Source organism: Sebastes umbrosus, chromosome 1, assembly GCF_015220745.1.
Source record: "Sebastes umbrosus isolate fSebUmb1 chromosome 1, fSebUmb1.pri, whole genome shotgun sequence".
Classification (NCBI taxonomy): domain Eukaryota; kingdom Metazoa; phylum Chordata; class Actinopteri; order Perciformes; family Sebastidae; genus Sebastes; species Sebastes umbrosus.
This window is the reverse complement of record NC_051269.1, coordinates 41,586,176-41,608,819: the sequence shown is the minus strand read 5'-3', so window position 1 is coordinate 41,608,819 and position 22,644 is coordinate 41,586,176. Positions and strand designations below refer to the sequence as shown.

Below are 22,644 nucleotides of genomic sequence, written 5' to 3'. Positions count from 1 at the left end.
AGTAAACTGTTAAGTCATAGCGAGAGTGATCTGAGGTAAACTCCTGGCTGACGGACTCTCTGCTCTCTGTGGGTGAACGCTGGTCCCTCTGTGGGTGCTGTGGGACTGTGTAGTCAAAGTCAGCTGCAAAAACACACCGGAGGGTATTTGTGCAAGAGGCCCTGTTGTTTGTTGAATTAAACCTCAAATTCTGTCATTTGTTATGCCAGTAAACTCTATTTTCTCCGTTCAGCCATGTTTCATTTGCTTAACAACTCCTGTTGTGTCCAAAATTGCAGACGTTATACTTGTTTATACTTGTTTATACTTGTTTATACTTGTTTATACTTGTTACTGGGTTGGGCGATATGATGATGATATTTATGAGACAATAGAAATGTGTCAGGCATCAGGGATTTTGCTGTCTGGAGGTATCAGACCATTATGGGGAGAGTAGTAGGGCTGCTCTGGTTCTATTCTATATGATACAGTATATTCATTTCTTGTATGCTTGATTTTCCTGACCAATCACTAGAGACCAACGTAACCTCCTGAATCATACGGCATTTTAAATCGACTCTGATTCGTGGCCACTGGTCTTGCCGGGGTTTAAAGAGCGGGGCGGATGTCGGGTGATATTAAGAAGTCATGCTGTCTACTTTAGTCCGTTAGTCCCGCCCCTGGCACTGATTGGCTAACCGTTAGTCGTCGTCCCACCACCCCCGCGACGCTCATTACTTTTTAACCAAGAAACCGCTGTTTCACGCCATGATGCAGGACGAATCAGTCAACTCAAACTCGGTGGAGTGGGCAGATTCAGAATACAGAAAACGAGCTGAACAAAGTAGTCACTCATCTGGTGATAGCGATAACTTCCTCTACTGTGTGGATGAAGCATTAAGTTGTTAAATGTGACTCATTTACTCTCTGTGCTTCGTAACGTTACTACTCCTCTGCTCATTTAGTCGTTACTGCAAAACCTCACCTCAGAATCCGCGACTTGCCACAAGTCAATTTAGTTTATACGTAAGTCAGCCTGATACAACGGCTGTCGGCCATCCTGCTGCGTTGATTTGAATGGGAATTTCCGTTCTACTCCTAATTCTAATGCTACGGTCTGGACCCAGGCAACGATCTCACCTCACCTCGGATGAACATTCCCGGTGGTTCAGCTCTACAGGAAGTGTTGATCATATTTCTAAGAGTGTGAATGTATCTGGCATATCGGTGCTCCTACAGGGTGTCACAGTGAATTTGAACTTTCCCAAGACTCGGTTTGTTGATGTGAGCTGTTTTGCACGTGTGATGCAGGAAGACAACCCCAATATCCAGTCTTGTTTTTCACAAGGGTCTCCACATTCGTTTTTCTGCGTATGGCTACTAACCACTTTGAAGTGAGAGTCACCCGAGAATGTAACGTGACCCTAATTTATCATACGTGGTATGAAATTAAACCGGAAAAACCCAAGCCCCATGAGTTTTCTCTGAGTGAGTTTTTAAAGCAGTTTGAGGACCCCCTACCTCTCCTCGAGCTCACAGAAGCTCTAACGCTGAGCTCCATGAAAAGGGAGAGGAGGAGATCCCAGGGCATTGTGGGATTGAGAGATTGAAGAGGAAAGCTTCTGGGGGTGGTGGTGGAAGGTACAAAAAAGAGAGAGAGAGAGAAAATGAAAGAAAAGAAAGGGATCTACGCAGCATGGTGTGATTACAGGCTAACTGGGTCTTGTTTGTAATGCGTTCCAGATGGGGTCCTACTTCGGCTACGCAGTGGCAGCCACCGACATCAACAACGATGGGTGAGTGGATGGAGTGACGGTGAGACATGTGATGGCAAAAAAATGGGGAAAGGGTGACAAAATGAAATGAAATGACAGAGAACGGAAAAGTGAGCTAAAACAAGAGACTAAAGGTAAAGCATGAGGTCACTGAAACGGAGACAACGGGGACTTTTTGGAAGTTTCCCACGCTGCAGTTCAGTGATCCGGTCACTCTCTAATGTGTCAGGAACATTTCTGAAAATACTCTCATTCTGTCTGTAGTTCCTCTCAGTATACAGTTCTCCTTCGGTCAGTTTCACTTCTCTTTCACTGGCAGAGGCACACAATTAAAAGAAATGACTATTTATCATCTGAATGAACTGATTCTGAGCGTGGTATGTACAGTACATCGCAGTCATTCAAAGTGGATTTGATTTGAAAATGCTCACTGGGAGTTGTACTTTATATACTTTTATTCAGTCTTTATTATATTGCTATTAATTTAGTATCAGAGTCAGATCGACACACATTATTTTTAGCCACTTTTAACATTCTGAATTGGTCAACTTTCATAGCTCCTTTTCTCTGTTTCAACCATGATGTTGAAATGTACCTTAAAGGGAGATTTGTCAAGTATTTAATACTCTTATCAACATGGGAGTGGGAAAATACGCTGCTTTATGCAAAATGTATGTATATATTTATTATTGGAAATCAATTAACAACACAAAACAATGACAGATATTGATCCAGAAACCCTCACAGGTACTGCATTTAGCATAAAACAATATGCTTATTCATAACATGGTGAACTGCAGCCCAACAGGCAACAACAGCTGTCAGTGTGTCAGTGTGCTGACTTGACTATGACTTGCCCCAAACTGCATGTGATTATCATAAAGTGGGCATGTCTGTAAAGGGGAGACTCGTGGGTACCCATAGAACCCATTTTCAAAAACAAAACGCGTTATTATCACGTTAACTTTGACAGCCCTAATTTTGGGTTTCTACTAGAACATGTTTACTCGCTTTAACGTTCAAAACACACATTATTTTTCTCGTACTGTCTGTCTGAATATACCTGTATTCACACTCTGTCTGAAACGCCCCGTTTTAGTGCCTGTCTCTTTAAGAAACCCTCCCTGAAAAAGTCTGCTCTGATTGGCTTGTGAGAAAAAAATAGTGCACGTTTGCAAAGGTAGTTCTGAAGCTGTGGGCGATATGTTCTAATGAGCCTGCATGTGACATAGGAAGGGGAGTTACATCTGAATGGCTTGTTGAATCACATGTTTTCTGATCTAGACAGCCCACAAAAAACTGACTGGGTCGTCTTATTTCACAGTTTGTGGGTTGGTAGAAACTCCAGATATCCAGATGTTTGAGCATTACCACTGAAAAAGTGAGCTTTTCATGATAGGTCCCCCTTAAGTTATCACAGATACCAATTTGATCTGTCTGTTTGAGGGAAACCTGTATAAAATGACACAAGAAATATAGAATATTTCCTTTTGAGTCATGTGGTTGAGTATCTCACTCAGTGTAAACATCATATAGCTTTAATGAAGAGCGGAACATTGCTAAACTAAGATGATTTTTCCAACATTAAAGTTGCTAAAGGGGAAATACTAAAGTCTTGTGTATTTATCTGTCTTCTCCTTATTTGTCTCCTGCCTTTGCTCGCCTCCCTTAGTTTGGATGACCTGGTGGTGGGAGCTCCAATGTTCATGCGTCGAGGGGTCAATGGGCGTCTGGAGGAGCTGGGTAAGGTGTACGTGTACCTCCAGAGAGGCCCTCTGCTGCTGGAGCCGAGCCAATCCCACCTCCTGGGTCAACAGGCCTTCAGCCGGTTCGGCACCTCGCTGGCTCCGCTGGGCGATCTCAACCAGGATGGATTCAACGGTAGGTGTGCTCCAATCAATTAACCAATTAATATGCTCCAATCATAACATGGCAAACTGCAGTCCAACAGGCAACAACAGCTGTCAGTGTGTCAGTGTGCTGACTTGACTATGACTTGAAACTGTGATTATCATAAAGTGGGCATGTCTGTAAAGGGGAGACTCGTGGGTACCCATAGAACCCATTTACATTCACATATCTTGAGGTCAGAGGTCAAGGGACCCCTTTGAAAATGGCCATGACAGTTTTTCCTCGACAAAATGTAGCGTAAGTTTGGAGCGTTATTTATCCTCCTTCTAGTATGACATGGTTGGTACCAGTGGATTCATCAGGTTTTCTACTTTCATATGATACCAGTATCTTCTCTCTAGCTTTCAAACCGAGCTCGCTACAATCATAAAATTGAAAGTTGCGTTAATGCGTTAAAGAAATTAGTGGCGTTAAAACAAATTTGCGTTAACGAGTCGTTATCTTGTTGACTTTGACAGCCTTAAAAATGTGATAAATGACTGAATCAATGATCAAAATGCTTTTTGATTCATGTTTAGGGCGCTTGTTTAGCTCAGATACTATTTTAAATGTCAAAGATATGTTTCTATCTCAACACCCACTGATTTACTGACAGTCTGGGTTTTATTCATTGAAACATGATTCAGCCAAAGTCTAAAGAAGCTAATCTCCATAAAACAAAACAAAACACCACAAAATAATCGGTGACTTTTTTCTTTACTGGCCCACAAAACCACCAGTCCTACTCGGCCTGTGGCAGCTGTTGTTTTGATCTGGTAATTTAAGTACATAGTGCTGGACTCGCTGTAAGCTGCTCTGCATGTAGCTAAAATGTAGATGTACATACATATGTATGGGTTATATATAAAGTAACTGAGAAAACATGAGATTGTTCACATAGTGTGTTCTTGCTGTTTACAATCAGACGTGGCCATCGGCTGCCCCTACGGAGGAGATGACCAGCACGGATTGGTTCTCATTTATAACGGTCACGCCGGAGGACTGATGGACACGCCCACTCAGACTCTCTCTGGCCAATGGGCTTCTAGCTCTTTCCCAGCCAGCTTTGGCTTCGCCCTGCGAGGAAACAGAGATCTGGATCAAAACGGCTATCCAGGTAAAATAGTCCGCCGCCGCCACCAGGCGTCTGTTATCCTCTTCTCTGATGGCTTCGTTTAACTCACCTTCCCTTCTTGCAGATCTGATTGTTGGTGCTTTTGGGGTCGATAAAGCAGTGTTATACAGGTATGTTAAAGCATGTATGAGTGTAGAAACAAATATATAGACCCTTCTTTTTTATTATTATATATGGAAGCCCTAAATGGACATGATTCAAACTTTTTTTTGTAACACCGTCTCGAGATCACAAGTCTTGTTATCTCAAGATAACAAGATAATGAACTCGTTATCACGAGCAAACAAAAGGTTGTTTTCTTTTATTAATTATAATGTTTTTGAGTCAAATCAGCCGACGGTAAATGCATTAAAACGGGCCAGATCCAGCTGACAGCGTGGCTGTATACATCCTGACAGTGATTGACTTGGTGAAGTTAGCGGACGGTGTGACTACGTCCAGTTTTCAAAATAAGGTGTTAACAACGGTATGTACCATAAACTGTGTATAAGCAGTTGACGTAGTCACCGTGACGCCACCCTTTGGTTTGTTGACTGCCGTTTTGAAGCCTCAAGTTCATGTTGGTTATTTGCAACCAGAAGTGACACGAGAGGGCGGAGCTTAGTACAACCGAACGCTGAATAACACGTTTTTTTTACCAAAAACAACTTCAGCATTAGCTTCACTTTTCAGACCCAGAGGTTGTTAAAATGGATTATATTCAGAGGAAGAATAAAACATGTTTCCTTTGTCCCTTATAATTTAAACAGAAAATACCACAACATTGTGGGGAAATGTCTTTATTCTTTGATTTGTTTTGTTTTTTGTTGCCGGAAAAATAAGTAAATGAATAATTCCTGAGAGTGACTGTTACATTTGAGTTGAAGACATCCCTGACTACATACAGACAAAATCCTTCCGCTAACTTCACCAAGTCCATCACTGTCAGGATGTATACATGCATCCACGCTGTCAGCTCGATCTGGGCCGTTTGAATGCATTTACCGTCGGCTGATTTGACCCAAACATTATAAGTAATAAAAGAAGACAACCTTTTGTTTTCTCGGGATAATGAGTTAATTATCTCATTATTTCAAATGGACATGGCTTATATGGATAGATTTCGTCTGGACCCAGAAAATCCATGGAAAAAAAAATTGTTATTGAGACTTTCGGTTCAAAGTTACAGACCTAAAGTAAAGTTCATTGTTATAGCGCCTCCGTCTGGCCAATCTGCACCACATTCGACACTATACTCACTGGGGTCCTGAGCTATAGACCCGCCAAGTGTGATGTAGATCGGATGGGCGGTTCTCTAGATATGTGAATAACACACAGAGGGACAGACAGACAGAGAATCCTTGCTTTGTAGTTAGATAATTAACTCGTGATCTTGAGATAACGGTATTAAAAAAATGTTTGAATCTTGTCCATTTCGGGCTTCCGTACTTATTCTTTCATGGTGTCTCTCTTCAATCAGGGCTCGGCCGATAGTGAGTGCCGGTGCGTCTCTTACTGTGCAGCCCACCATGTTCAACCAGGAGGAGAAGACCTGTGAGCTGATCACAGCCAATGAAACCATTTCTGTGTCTTGGTATGAACTTCAACTATTATCCTTATAAAACGTTCGTCTCTACTTATATCTAAATAGGAAGATTATACACCGTCTGATCCAACATGCAGTGTTTGTCATCGTAGCGGAAATTTCTTTAATACTTTAACAAAAAGCTTCAGACTTTACGAGTAGTTAAAGAGCTCTCTGACAACAGAACATGGAAAGTCTTGCAAACGTTATGTAACGCACATCTTAGTTCAGTTTCAGCTCTCCAAACTTCACCTCACGAGAATGTCAAATGACTTCATGTTTGCCAGTTTCCTGTCCAAGCTGCTCTGAACTACAGTATTCTTAGATCCAGTGAGAAAGAAAAAAGGGGAAATTCATCCTGTTTTGAATCTCAATGACGCTCTTTCCACAAGTTCAGGTTAACCATCGTATTAAATGTGGAACATTTTTAGACTGCCGTGAGAGGCGTTTGCCAGACTTGGCTGGTGTTTTAGTGTCTGCCCTGAAGGTTGATACAAGTAAGGCTTGTTTTCCTGTTTATTGGTGTTTTTGCTGCCGTGGTGACAAAAAGGAGATGAAGGCAGCGGAGAAGAGGAAGTGGGAGAAAGGTGGAGTCGTTTTATGGAAAGATGGCACGGTGCAGAGAGGGTTGAGTTATTAATATTGAAAAGGTTGGAAAAGGGTTGTAACTTTCTAGAAATGAATGAGACATTGTTTGGCATCAACTGGACTCTTTACGCAGCACATGAGGTGTCCCCTCCCTTCATGTGACCACACACATTTTTACATGCATGCGTCGACTGATTTTTTTATGTCCCCGCGCCGGCGACAGAGGCATTATGTTTTTGGGTTGTTCGTCTCTCCGCCTGGACCATATTTGTGAACGTGATATCTCAGGTGCTCAAAGGTCAAAGGTCAAGGTTAGTGTGATCTCACAACCGTCCTATTCCCGTGAATCCATTCCATTCAATTGTCAAGCAAATTTTAAGCAAACTTTTGAAATGTCACAAAAAAAATAAATACAAACTAGGAGCGCTACCACCAACTGGTTCGGAGCAAATAACTCGGCTGCAGCGTAGTTTTATCAGAAGTTGACGCTATAGGCTCCGCATGTCAGCTAGTATTGGTCATGTTTCATGTTGTCCAGAGACGAAGACATTATAAATATATATCCGAGAAGACGCCGACAGCAGAAACAGCTGATCAGTCATTTATAATTATTATAAAACGGTCGCTATATGGTGACAGTAGTACATGAAACAGGTAACCTGAAAAAAATCATGTGTCCTCTGTGTCCTCCGGTGCTCCTAACGGCATCTGCAAGATTTCACAGACCGGAGGAAAACAAGCAGTAAGAGCTGATCTGAGGTCTGCTGTCCAGCTGCCGTCTATGAGAGCCGGCTGTCAATCACTCGCGAACTCCGACCAAACGGTCAAACTAGGCAGCGCTGATCAAATATGAATCAATAATCTGTTACGTTAATGTCTATAAAAGTTTGTGACGCTGCCGCCATTTGGAAATCTGGTGAAGGAATGCCAAGTTCTGGTCACATGACCGGAGCAAAGCCAATAGGAACTCTCTCTCAATGAAATGACCTGTGATTGGTCAAAGTCTCCCGTCACGGGCTAGATGTTCTAAATCCTGAAAACAGAGCCATGAGGAGGAGCAGAAGTCTAGTTTTCTCTCAGAACACTTGAATTACAATATGCTGAAAGGTTATTATGGAATTTTTGCCCAATGATGCCAAAATATACTGACTACTGAAGCTTTAAATGAAAAAAAGTTGTGTCTAGAAGGTAACCCCCAAACTGTGAAAACTTGCAAGAACTTTGGCGAGACGACCTATCCTAACCCTAACCACTCGAGGTCAATGCCTAACCTTAACTATCTCGTGAGGGTTTCGCTCTTCGTTCTTTACCCTTAAAACACAACCATAAAAAAATTATGTACAGATGTACCTTAGATCAGTGTAAACACATCTGTATAAGCTCAGTGTTAATTCTTTTTTTTTTTTCCATATTTTTGTCTGTGTTCAACCTCCAGTGTCAGCATCAGTTTCTGCCTGCTGGCTAATGGGAAGCACCTCCCCTCTCAACTAGGTGAGGCACGCACACACACACACACACACACACACACACACACACACAGATGGTCCCTATTACCTCGCTTTCTTTGTGTAGCCACAAGAATGCTGGACTTCACTGTGGTCAATTTGGCAGTTAAGATGGAGATAAAAGAGCGATCGCGTAAACACAGGGTAACTTGGTGGGCTCCGGCAGTTTAGAAAAGTGTGTGTGTGTTTACTTTAAGTGCGTGGGTGTGTATTGTCTGTGTTCTCTGTGTAGTTGTTGTCATGTGGGCCGCAGAAATGCCCTCTTTCTGTATACTGTACGGAGAGCAAAGTAGCACATGAAGGCGCTTTACCGCAATAATGTTTACCACTGTATGAGTGTGCATTTACATTTACATGTAATATGTCTGTGCAAATATGTGTTTGTTATGGCTGTTTTCACACAGCCATATATGTAGACGTACAGACGACATGCATGTTCACGGTTTTCTCACCGTGTGTGTGTATATTTTAAAGGCTTTGTGGTGGAGGTTCAGTTGGACAGTGTGAAGCAGAACCAGAAGGAATCCATCAGGAGGACCCTGTTCCTCGATAGCCAGCAGCCCAGTCTGCTGAAGAGCCTCAGCCTCGCCAACGGAGAACGCTCATGCCACGACACCAAGATCTATCTGCGGGTCAGTCTGTCTCTCAAACCTACATTTTGTCATTTCTGTCATGCTGAAGAAGAAGAAGTAGGGCTCTCAAAGTTAACATGATAATAACACGTTAATGCAACTTTACATTTTTTCTTTAGAGTGAAGATCCTGGTATCATATGAAACTATAAAACCTGATGAATCCATCAGTACCAACCATGTCATGCTAGCTTGTCGCAAAGGAAGATAAATAAGGCTCCAAACTTACGCTCTAATTTTGGCGAGGAAAAACTGGCATGTCCATTTTCAAAGGCTATCTTGACCTCTGACCTCCAGATCAGTGAATGTAAATGGGTTCTATGGGTACCCACGAGTCTCCCCTTTACAGACATGCCCACTTTATGATAATCACATGCAGTTTGGGGCAAGTCATAGTCAAGTCAGCACACTGACACACTGACAGCTGTTGTTGCCTGTTGGGCTGCAGTTTGACATGTTATGATTGGAGCATATTGTTTTATGCTAAATGCAGTACCTGTGAGGGTTTCTGCATCAATATCTGTCATTGTTTTGTGTTGTTAATTGATTTCTAATAATATATATATACGCATATTTGCACAAAGCAATAATGATATGATAATGATAAGAGTATTAAATACTTGACAAATCTCCCTTTAAGGTACATTTTGAACAGATAAAAAAAGGTGCGATTAATTATGGACAATCATGCGATTAATCACGATTAAATATTTGAATCGAATGATGGCCCTATTTAAAAGTATTGTGCACTAACTATTTCTCAGTCTCAACACCTTTTATATGTTTCACAAATTCTCTGGCTCTTAATCTTGGCCATCAGGAGCCCCGCCGGTTGTCATCCGAGCCATCTAACCAAAGTCTATGTTGCACCTGCAGCACCAGGTGAATGTAATTAAGTCGCCGGTAGGACAGAGGTTAAAGTCATTTCCTTATAGACGGGGGCTTGATGTTGCTGTTTGAAGTGCCATTTGAGGGGGGAAACTAGTACAGTACCAATCTTCTCATCACTCAGTGGGGACCTGATCAAAGTAAATGCCTGCCAGAAACACTTAAGTCATATGTGTACGTTCATTGTAAGGACATAATGATCAGAGCACTTTGCTCTTTGACAGGATAAGAGATGGTTGGAAACTGCCAGTCAACACGTATCTGTTTGTACACCATTTCTTCCTTCTACTCTTTCTTCATCATCGTGGCTGGTTAAACAGAATTCATGTCACATTTTAGAGAAACTTAAACCGGACTAAATCCTACATTTAGGCCAATAACATCTGCTTTTGATTTTGTATAATGTGACAGCTTGTACATTTACTTGGAAGAGGGTTTCACTATAATCTGCGCTTAAAGGCTGGAAAATTCCTACACTAACGACAGATTTCTAACCATCTTTCACTCCTCATCGGAAGCGTCAGAATATTAAGAACAGACATTAATACACCAGACAGATGTCAGTCAGTTCTTGGAGACAACACATGGATCTGTGTGGTCCACATCAGTTACTCACATAGTTGCATCTTTCCTCTGTTGCAGGCTGAAGACGAGTTTCGGGATAAACTCTCTCCCATTTTCATCAGCCTTAACTTCAGTCTGGATCCTCATGCCTCAGTGGACCAGCATGGCCTCAGACCAGTCCTGAATTATGACACAGAGCAGTGTATACAGCAGAAGGTATGTATATTAGCTCATGATGCAAAATAACTCCGTAGCCACGTAAAGAGTCACGCAGTACAGTTTAAAAACATTTCAGATTCAAGTTCCGGTGTTGCTATTTTTACATTTACAGTGTACGCTGCTTGAACATGATGTGCAATAAATGCATGTCAGAAATATCCAGGTTGAGAAATCCTTCCTGAATATCCAAACTGGAAATCCATCTATTATTTTTTAGTAGTTCAACTCCCAAAGATATGAAGTGCATCTCAGTGTGGAGTTGTAAACTGTTTCTATATATTCCATTGCCACACCACACCACTTATGGCCGCACGCCTTGCATGTTATGAACTAAACAGACACTGACCACAATGATTACCAGAGGAGAGAGAGCGTGACAGATGAACATTTTCACATGTACAAACGGTGTTTTCCACACACAGCGGTTCTCTGTACTATACAGGTTTAACTTCACCCTCCAGCACATCTCCCACTGTTTACATTTTGCATGCAGGGAATTTATTTGAATGGCAAAGACGGAGGCTACAGGCCGCCGTTTTTAAAATTGACATCAAATGTAAGGCCCCTCTGCAGTGCCGAAGCCCATCTGGTTAGAGGTTGAGGGTCAGGCCTGGTGGAGCGTGAGCTGATTACTGCACTCTGGTCTCCATTGGTAGAGTTTCCTATATGAAGAGTTGGGAGGTTTATGGAGGACCGGCGAGTCATGGCTCTGCAAAAACACAGAGGGAGGACTGACAGCTCCGTTTGGGTGGGGCAGCGCTCTGCTCGCAGACATCTGGTTGTGGTTTGTTTATGTATGTTGCCAGTGATTTCCTCCGCCAGGCAAGAGCCAGAGCCTGAAAACGTGCACATGTTTATGTGAGTGATAGAAGGTGAAGTGAGTGTGATGTGAGGCTTTTTTAACAGAACACACCAACTTTTTTTCAGCCTAGAAACCTTCAAGGCAACACTATGAATTTCATCTGTTGTTGTTCTTTCTCTTTATGTGAGAGGAATCAACATTTCAATGATCATCCATGTTCCCTGATGCTTCATACTAACACTTCAGTTTACATAATGTCTAGAGGGACACTAGGCTCCATGCTAACAATTTAGCATACACTATAATTAGCATGTACAAGCCCAGTCATACAAAAAGGCATATGAATGACACAATAATGCAAAAGCGTGCAATAAGAACGCTGTTCTTGCTTTTGGCGTGTCATTTGTACGCCTTGTAGTCTGTATTGACTGCAATGTAAAAGCATCCGTGTAAATATGCTACGCTCAGAGCTAGTGACGTTGAATAAAAAAGTGACAAAGACTGCTTATGGTGTGCGGGAGGGGAGGTGGATGGGTCCAACGAACGCACAACTTTTAAGCATGACTGTTTTTTTGTTTTGTAAATTACGTTAATGGGGTTTTTGACGTGTTTTTTAGTAACGTTTGTGACATGTTTTCCATACTGATGTGACGCCGTTTCCGTACGTATTGTACTTAGTTTACATACTTATTTTAAGACCAACCATGATGTTTTTTCCTAAACCCAAAGCTGAGGACACACCAACCCGACATCAGAGAACTAGCGGCGATGAAGGCTGCTGTTGCATCGCCTCACGTCGCCTTTGCTTTGGCCGACAAGTTGCACCCGAACACACCGCAAAAAGTACAGCCGACGTCCAGTTAGCACGTAGAAACTAGACCGACAGAGGCTCATAGACGGCCCCAAACTGTCCGACGGCCGAAGTGAGTGTTTTTGTGAGTGTTTTTGCTGCCCCCTGCTGGTACTGCACTTTCATTCACACGTGTAATATTCACGCCTCGGCGAGGCAAAACGGCACACTGACACGCTATCCTCTGGTGGACAGGCAGCTCTATTACATGCTTTGGCGTGATACCGGGTTGCATATACTTACATATGCATGCATTTAAATGGAGTGGATTTTACTGTTTCTAGTCCATCAAGAGAAAATGAATCACGGCTGAAAATTATGGTTTTGCTGCTACCAAGCTGTTAAATGTTTTATATTGTGTAGACTGGGTGTCGTCACAGTGCAACAGGCCACATATCTGACCACATCTACAGTTGAGATTATACTGCTTAACAGTTTCATAATGTCAAACCCCATTATTAACTCTATAAATGTAAATCCATTTAATGGCAGGGATGGTGAAGATTTTAAATTTTTTTTGTTATATTAGTTGAAATTCTCATGACATCCCGACAGCAATCAATAACAAATGCTCTGACCCGTCCAATTAATTCGGCCCGAATGTAGTGATATGACAGATCTTCCAGCTGCTAGTTTGACAGCTGTAACTACTAACAATAGCCATGTTAGTTGTTTACATTCATTAGGATAGGTTTATGTTCATAATGATAATTTTGGGGGAGTGGCTTTGGAGGGAGGCCTGAAGCGACGGACTGTCCGTGTTGCCGACTTGGCGACTTCCTCTCTAGATTTAGAGCTAGTTAGCAGCTAATGCTGCTAGCTACTTTCATTGGAAAAGAGTTGACCACACTAGGCTCGTTTTTTTCGGCTGGATCATTTTTAAAAATCGAGTGTACTCTTGCTCGTTTCTCAGGATCGCCCACCCTGCCTTTAATGTATTAATGCTCTGTAATTGCCTCTCTACATGGTAGGTTTTATTGTTGCTGGCGGAGTCCGCCTTTCTGCACACCCGCTAGGTTTGAAGGTTTTTCCAGTGATTTGAAATGACTTCTCAGGAATATATTGCTTTTTTCCCAGGAGTCCTGGGATTTCTCTCCATGGATATAGTTGAATGTAGTCTGATGTTATTCTGTCAGATTTGACTACAATGCTTTCTCAATTGATTCTCTGTGTTTCAGCATATCCTCTTACCAGTTAGTACATCCTAGTGCTGCTGTGGGAGCGTCTGACCTTCCTTATAGTGCGGTTATTACTGTATGCAGAGACAGGGAAGGAGTATGCATCACATGCAGCCATACCCAGCCATAGGACATGCCTGCGTAAACCACTGGTTGAACTGCCTGGATAGTTTACATCTATTCGTAGGGAGGGATTAGCAAGCCTGTTGGCAGTAGCAGAGCGTCGTGGACAGGCTGGGGTGTACAGGGTGCACGGTTTGACCGTGTCCTGGATGTAAGATGGGCCTGAGCCATTCACTCACTGAAATGCAAATGAGAGTGTGACGTAATCTACGATTACTCTGACAACTTTTCAAGCGGGCTTTAGATACTTTCTATTGAAAATAGTTGGCAACACTGAATGCATGTGTCATTTTGAACATAATTCTGAGACCTGACTAATCACTGCTCATTAGATCCATGATTTCACACAGTACAGTACAGTACCGGAGCTTTATTAAGTTAATGACACTTTTTCTTGAAACTGTATAAATTCAGATTCTATTTGATAAAACTATTCCCAAGCGGTTATAGTACATTTTTAAACTAGGGCTGTCTATCGTTTAAAATATTTAATCACGATTAATCGCATCATGGTCCATAGTTATTTGTGATTAATCACAAATAAATCACACATTTTTCATGTCTTCAATATGTACCTTTTAAAGGGAGATTTGTCAAGTATTTAATACTCTTATCACCATGGCGGTGGGCAAATATGCACAAATTATGCAAATGTATGTATATATTTATTATTGGAAATTAATTATGAACACAAAACAATATCAGATATTGTCTAGAATCCCTCACAGGTACTGCATTTAGTATAAAAAATCATAACATGGCAACCTGCAGCCCATCAGGCAACAACAGCTGTTGTTTTTATTCCCATATCTTGAGGTGAGAGGTCAAGGGATCCCTTTGAAAATCCCATGTTCTTCGCAACAAGCTAGTATGACATGATATCAATGGATTCTTTAGGTTTTATAGTTTCATATGATACCAGTATCTTCACTCACACTAAAAATCGCAAGTTGCGTTAATGCGTTAAAGAGATCAGTGGCATTAAAACAATTTGCGCTAACTTTGACAGCCCTAATTTAAAGTCAAAATCTCAAAGATCTCCGTTCCGTTCTCTTTGGCAGCACCTAAGCGGTAATTTCAGGTGTGTTTTTGGATCTCACCTCCCAGAGATCCAAACAATGTCGGGAATTCCCAGGAATGTCGCCACAGACACCCAGTTTGTAATACTTTGCTGCAAATGAAAGGCCTTTCATCAGTGGACCGTAGGCTTAATCATCATTGTGTTGCCTCATTCGGCGATAGATAGTGACTTAAAAGACATTTATTTAAATGAAAATCTTCAAGATTATTACTTTAACTATTACAACGATTCTTAATTTAGATTCTTAATTCGGGAGAGACTGAACATTTTATCCATTTTAGCATGTAATGCCGTAGTCAGTGGTCTACCAGCTATGATTTTGATGCCTGCGTTTTCATCATTTCACATCTTGAAGTTGACCAACAGGCTGACAGCGGGGTGTATATTCCTTTAAGAGCTGGAGGGAAACATGGATCACATGGATCAAACGTATGGAAGATGAAGAGATGAAAGTGAAAAAGAGATGAAAAGTGGTTGGAAGGGAGGGAAGATAAGTTGGGACTCATCACTTGATCTTAGAAATATTACAGAGTGTGTGTGCTCCTGTCTGGTTGGTGTTAAATGACCGATAGCCTCTCGATTCCTCAGTGGATGTAAAACCAGGGACTTGGATGAGGAATCTCCACTGAGACACTGTTAACCATTGCCAGGCTGATTCTTTGCTCTCTGTAGCATTCTTTGGGAATCTAATGTTTCCCATATGTTGGGAGAGATGAGGGCAACAATGACACTATGAAGCTACATGGAAGAAATGGTGGAGGGACAGAAAAGAGAGAGTAAAGCAAAGATCTGACAGGACAAGCTGGAAAAAAACAATGTCTCCAAATCAAATCACATTTATCTTTTACTGTGGTTTTTACCAAGTCTTCTGTCACGATAGACTACAGAGCAGATTAAGCCCAACTCTCTTTTTAAAAGTGAGGTTTTCACTCTTTGTGATCGAGGCTTTTCCGCAAAAATGTAATACTTGTTTGGATGGAATTCATCATCCTCTCATTCTCCTGAACCTTCACCATGTTTTCTCTACTCTTCCCTTTGTTCCCACATGTAAAGCACATATTACGTTTATCCCGCAAAACATGAAAGGATGCTGCTTTCACACAACTTCTTGGCATCTGGTTGTTGCAAATATTGTTCACGTTTTGTGCATATATGGAGGAGATGTATAGTCTTTATCCTCTCTTATCCTTTCATTAAATCATGAATCTAGTGTGCAGGCTTCTGTAAACATCCACTTCCTCAAAAGCTTTCCTCTCTCTCCATACCTTTGGACCTTATTCCCTGGATACCTCTCTCTCTCTCTTTCACCCATCATGACCATCCCTCGCTCCTCCCTCTTCCCTCCATTTATCTCTATCCATCTTTCTTTCTTTCTCAGGCCCAGATTCAACTCGATTGTGGAGAGGACAACATCTGCGTCCCTGACCTCAAGCTGGCTGTTTATGGGTGAGAGGAAAATCACGACTCTTATTACTTTACCTGATTCAACAAACACAACTGAACCCCCCTCCCCCCAGTCCTGCTTTGCTAATCTGCCACAGCGTTTGTTTTTTTCATCTGTGAATGATAAAACACACCAGAAATTCAACGTATACTGAGGAAAGCACTTACATTTGCCATGTGAAACACCCAGCGTGTCTGGTGGCTCTTTCCTCTGCTGCACTTGAAGTGATGCATTTTATGTTTCTGTTTTTTGTGGAATGAACAGAAGAAGAACTGCATAGTTAGCATGAGCAGCAGTGGAAGTCCTGGCTGAATACACAAAGTAAACAGCACCACTTACTGGAACCACACACACAAAACAAAATGCCACTGCACAGGCCATACTGTTCAGAGCAGTATTAACAGAGTTATTTGGCCTGATTTAGGAAAGCAAAACAAGCTGTGAACTTGAAATGAAGGTGGTATGGCTAAGGTGTTAGCAAATACAGTCAGCAGACACAGAGCGACATTAGCATTCATTAGGAGCCATGGTTTGTGACACCAAATGAATGTAAGTCCAATACTCACTCTCCTTTTTGCTCTGTTTTTGGCCTCCTCCAACTGTCGAGGGAAATATCGGCCTCTTCGGCTGATAAATGCTTCAGCATGTTCACTAGCTAGTTGCTAATTTTGTCCATGTGCTGTTTGGTGCTGAGCAGGTACTGTAGCGTACAGTGGGTTTAAAAAAAGAGCGTTGAGAACGAACCAAAACAATAAAGTTGCAGGTCGTAAAACCAAAACAATGAGCTGAGAGGTGCTACAATGCTCCATAGGGTTGAGGGGAACTGTAGAGTTGGGTGATATATTTTTGGGGTTTATAGTTGCATGCTCATGCTCTGACGAAAAAGAAAAACAATCTGGTGTCTGTAGCTGTTGCAGGACTGTAATAAACACATCCAATCATTTCATTGGCTGTGCTACCTGCCTGAGCTTACTCTGCTCGTCCTCTCGTTGTGCATCACCGGAGTCTTCTACGAGCTGCTAGCTTGGCATTTATGAGTACTAACAGTGGCCGTGTTCATTGTTTATGTTCATAATGATAATTTTTGGTGGAGTGGCTTTGGAGGGAGGCCTGAAGGGACGGACTGTCAGTGTTGCCTAATTGTTGACTTTATCTCTAAATTTAGGGACTTTTTCGAGCTGGTTATCAGCTAGTGCTGCTAGCTACTTTTATTGGAAAGGAGTGGACGACACTGGGCTGAGTTTCTCAGTTGGATAATGTTTAAAATCTAGCGTACTCTTGCTGATTTCTCCATTGTTACCTACCCAAGCTTTATTCACTACATGCCACCCATTTCACATTACACATAGTCATTTAATCCATGGTTTGTGAAAAAATAATAACACTGCAATGAGCACTTGGATCCGAACACAGAATAAATACAATCACATGATATGATCACATAAACATCAAACAAACAAAACAAACAAACACAAAAGCTAGGGCCAATGGTTCCGCAAGTGTTTTTCTCCATTCTGTATGTCCATTCTTCTTTAAATGATGTCCTCAATGTTACTGAACAAAGAAATACGGGGCTCTCAGTAACAACCTTATAGGTTTACTGTATGTTGTGGTCGCCAAAATATTAGCATACCCATGAGCCTGGGCCACCGTTGCCATGGAGAGGAAGCCGGTCAGAGGCACAAATCAGAGCGGTAGCAAATTCAAAACGCTTTGTGTGTGCAGTTCAGAGCAAAACATGGCGCCATGGTTGCAGAATTTAATCCGAAATGTGTGTAGAATTTTAAACTGAACTGATTTAAGCTGCAGATTGTGTTTTCAGTTCTCTCAACACAGTCAACATGAGCTTCCTCATGCAGTTAGTGACACACATAACAGAGTTTAAAGCTCAGTGATTTACATGGACACAGGCATATGCTTTGACTTCTTCAATGGACCAGATATTTTCTAACACAGTCGTTAATCTTTTGGATTGATGATTGAACTGGGAGAGTTTCAATCCGATCCGTAGAAGTGCTCCAACTGAGAGTGACATAATATTGGCTACGGGAAAAATGAATGGGACTTTTATTCTGGAACGAGGGACGCCTGAATGGGGCCGCTGTAATTAATGACATGATGATGAACTGTGTTGTTTTCTCATGTTGTCTCTGATGAGTGTTGTATAATGGCAGAGAAATTCTACTTCTTTTGATATATATATGGGTTTTTTTTCGTGCCTTTATTTGGCAGCCCATGTGTAAAGAGACATGGGGAGAAACAGAGTTATGACAAAGATCCCTCGGCCAGAATCGAATCATGGACGTTATCAATGATTTTAGAGGTCTCATAAGTATATGATACTGCACAAGGAAAAAAGACGCGACACAATTCTGCTTCAAAATGTGGTGTTTCCTCCTCAGTCCATTATTTTCTATAGTAGGACACCTCAGAGTGCATTACCACACTTATACCATGGCCACTTAACAACGGATAAAAGAAGGCTGGATGTAAATCTTCAAAAGTTGTTTTTGACTAGTAGTAGTGCAATGGAGCAGCGCTTTTACTAGCAGTTTGATGCATACATGTGTACATGCATCAGGAGGTATGTATGTGTATGCACATTAGCATGAGGACATGATAAACATTTCTCTGGATGGTTCCATGTTATTATACCCCTGCGACAACGCAGTCGGGGTTATATAGCGTTCCGTCTGTCCGTCCATCCGTCTGTCCGTCCGTTTAAGTGTCACACTTTCGTTTGCGGAGCAGAACTCTGAAACTATTTAACTTAGCAACTTCAAATTTGGTAAGATGGTTGACAGTGTGGTTTAGTTGTGCCTTTTGGGGGACAGAAGTCCAGGGTGCCCAACAGTTTTGACATTTTTCAAAAAGGGCAAAGCCTTTGGCCCTACTTTAGCAGGGGTCAAGCAGTGAGCGGGTGTACGTGAGCCATGCTCACTTTTGCCTTGTTTCACTGATCATTATGACACAATAAATAAATGCAGGCTAAAGAATATAAAAAATCAGCTTTTCATATGTTTTATGAGGAAGTAAATGCATTCAAACATTTTTTTAAGCCTCAAGGATATAAACATTGCATTTTGATGAGAAAACTGAATGTAAACATTCCTGTCTTTGCTTACAATACAACTCGACAGAGTACCTTTAAACTCAGGGTCAGTTCTTCCAGTGAGTTAACTAGTGATAGTCAATGAAGCATGCTGTGGTTGTCTGCCTTATCTGCAGGGAGAGACATTGAGTTTGGTGAAAGATAATCAAAGAGAAGAAGAATGGGAATGATATATCAACAGGATTCTGTGACTCAGAGCATTTAAGACACAAAAGATAAGACATAGTTTACAGCTCATATCTGGAGAAACAGATACGGAGGAAAGATTCACACGTGTTATTGCTAATTAATCATGTATCCTTGTTGGTGAATGGACGTCAGCCAAATATCTGGTAATGTCTCAGCCCATTCACAAAGCGAGCAGCCTCTCTCCTCCCAGCCAGCTCTGTTATGAGGAGTGTTTTGCATTACATGGCCATGTGATTTCTCTTAGCTGCAGAAGTCTCCCACGAAAAACTCAAAGATCTGCATTTGTTTCCACGGGACCGAACTGGAATGATTCAGCACTTTCACTAAACACAATTTCCCTTCATTGACTGATACTATAAGACACAGCGTTTTTCTCTCGCTAGCCAAGAATTTGCAAACGGTGGGATGTTTGACATTCACAACCCTGTCACTGGTGTCTGAGTTGTATCCTCTGGCTTCAATTATGCTTTTACGAGCTTCATGATCCACCGTTATATTTTCCCAGAGAGTGAACCTCGGTGTTGTTAACATCTCAAACATACGCTCCAGATTTCTGTTTGTTCTCAGCATCTGCTGAGTGTTGGTGTATCAGTGTTGCTTCCTCTGCATTCGCTAAACTTGCCCAGGCCTAATTAAAATCATCTGGTGGTTGTCTTACCTAGCGAGGGGTCACTGCGTCCAGACCCTCTGAAGACGGAGGGGGAAGGGGAAGAGGAAACGAGGAATGAGAGAAGAACCCTGATTCTGACCCTCAACCAGACTCCTTTCTCCTCTTTCTGCTCAATAGAAACATGAATTTACCACCACAAAGTGTAGCCGTTGGGGGAGGGCTGGAGTCGGGAGAGTGTCGAGAGGATTTATCACTCTCACTGAAAAGTGTGTTTGCACACAGGGGCGTCTGCTGTGAACATGCGGAATAAGGTGGGGGTCGGTTTCCTGAGACAAATCACAGTGATCAGATTTGGGTCATTTCCCAGGTCAGTCACGGACAGATACGCAGGAGGAAATGGCCTTTGGGGACTGTTCTAAAACAGAGATGCATTGTCTGGAAAGACTTCACGTCCCTGCTTTTCATTAAGTTTTACAATTACTTCTCGGGGCATTCTGGTCGTGGCCTGCACCAACAGCAGCAGAGATAAAGCTAACTAAACTGTGCCAACAAATAGAGGCTGTATATGGAAGCTGCTATTTTCAGTCATTTGGATTGTAGTAGATAAAAATGCCCTTCTAATGACTGACAAAAAAAAATAGCTGCGTAATAGATACTCATGGGAAATACTACTTTTAAAATACCTCAAGAAATAAAAGTCTATAGTGTCTACAGTCTGCAATGACAATGCAATCATTCTGATGTTGAGCTGGTATATTTACCATTTTTTTCCATTTGACGGTGGCACTGATGGTGAAAATTTAAGGGATCTCTAAAGTTATTAACATAGAGAGGGAACCAGGGCGATGCTAACTTCCTGGTTGGCCTACAAAAATACGTCATCCCTGGAGCACTCTATTCGACCTGCAGGGGACATGAATGTGTGTGTATCAACTTTCATGACGGTTCATCTAATAGTTGTTGAGACACCAGCCTCGTGGTGGCGCTCGAGGAAAAGTCGAAGATCGCAGGTGATTTATAATCACGATTATCTCTACAAACCTTTGTGGCGATCCATCTGGTAGATGTGGGAGTATTTCACAGTAGAAAGTAAAACGTTTGACCTGCTGATGGCAGACGGTCCTCTGATGAATGGACCGTGAATGTCTGTTCAGAATTTCATGGTGAGCTGTCTAGTAGATGTTTGAGATATTTCAATCTGGACCAAAGTGTTGGGCCAACGTTGCCATCCTAGAAGACTAAAACCTTGAATCAAGGTGCTTAATTTTTTTGTTTTTATTCTATTTTATTTAACTTATATATACAGTATATATATATATATATATATACTGTATATATATATATATATATATATATATAGTTTTATATTAGTAATGGATCAAATGACTATGTGTAACATGAAAGGGGTGAACCCACATAGAATTATCCTCAGCTCTACGGAGCGTTTAGCAGCTTCCAGCTCATTGTTTTGTTTTTATGGTCCTTGATTTTACTGTTTTGGTTCAACCTCTTATCAGCGTTCGCTTCCAGTCACGACGTAGTATGTGACGGTTGTGTACTAACATGGTTACGTGCTAACGTAGTTTTGTAACAAACATGCTTACTTTAACCCGAGCTGTGATCATTTCCTTAGTCGAACCAAGTCATTTTGTTGCCTAAACCTAACCAAATTGTTCCATTTCACAACGTAAACCACGTGTTTAAAACTGTGACCGTTTCACAACGTTAAATAGAACAATTACGTGTTTAAAACGGTTGTGTCTAGAAGGTAACCCACAAATTGAAAAAACTCTTGCAAGACTCACTGCCCAACTACTTATCCTAACCTTAACAATTCAAGGTCAATGCATAACCTTAACCATCTTGCGAACATTTTGCAACTTGTGGGTTACCTCCTAGACACAACCATTTAAAACTGCCACTGTGCGACCGTTAAATAGAACAGTCATATAAGTCATTTTAGGAGTCACTGGCATTCGACCTATCCTGTATAACTCTATAACTCATAACTTATAATAACATTCATTGTGCAGTCGTTGCTGCAATTTGCATCCTTGCATGCATGGACATGCTTAACAGGGTATACTTATTTTAGTTTTTTTGTCAACGACCTTGTTGTGCTTGTGGTTCTCCTCTTCCAGTGACCGAGCAGAGGTTTACCTGGGTGATGAAAACTCCCTGAGCCTGACGTTCAACGCCAGGAACGAGGGCGAGGGAGGGGCGTACGAGGCCGAGCTCTACGTGGTGCTTCCCCCCGAGGCCGACTACAGCGGGATAGCACGCAACAACGTGGTGAGGCAGACAACTGTCACTGTAACCATATCAGTAATAAGTATTATTTCTTTATTACTGAACTATTATTATTCTCCAACTTAAGTAGAAATAACACTGGCTTTCATAACAATGTACAGCATGTTTCCAACAACGTAGCACTTGAAAGCAGTGCTGAAAAGCAGCTGATGTGGAAAACCCACATTCCCACCGTATCTGAGCAGAATAAAAACACAGTATAAGAAA

General features: G+C 41.8%; 1 protein-coding gene across 2 annotated transcripts in view; it reads left to right on the top strand.

Moving 5' to 3' along the window:
* The window catches only part of LOC119496254 (integrin alpha-5-like), a 59,312-nt gene that overhangs the window by 25,061 nt on the left and 11,607 nt on the right, over window positions 1-22,644 (top strand). For both annotated transcript variants that reach the window (XM_037783451.1, XM_037783443.1), the window contains 10 exons: window positions 1,723-1,775; window positions 3,427-3,635; window positions 4,570-4,761; window positions 4,844-4,889; window positions 6,239-6,352; window positions 8,367-8,422; window positions 8,911-9,068; window positions 10,598-10,735; window positions 16,151-16,218; window positions 22,269-22,419. In XM_037783451.1, coding sequence (XP_037639379.1) covers window positions 1,723-1,775; window positions 3,427-3,635; window positions 4,570-4,761; window positions 4,844-4,889; window positions 6,239-6,352; window positions 8,367-8,422; window positions 8,911-9,068; window positions 10,598-10,735; window positions 16,151-16,218; window positions 22,269-22,419 — 1,185 coding nt within the window. The remainder of the gene's footprint in view (window positions 1-1,722; window positions 1,776-3,426; window positions 3,636-4,569; window positions 4,762-4,843; window positions 4,890-6,238; window positions 6,353-8,366; window positions 8,423-8,910; window positions 9,069-10,597; window positions 10,736-16,150; window positions 16,219-22,268; window positions 22,420-22,644) is intronic.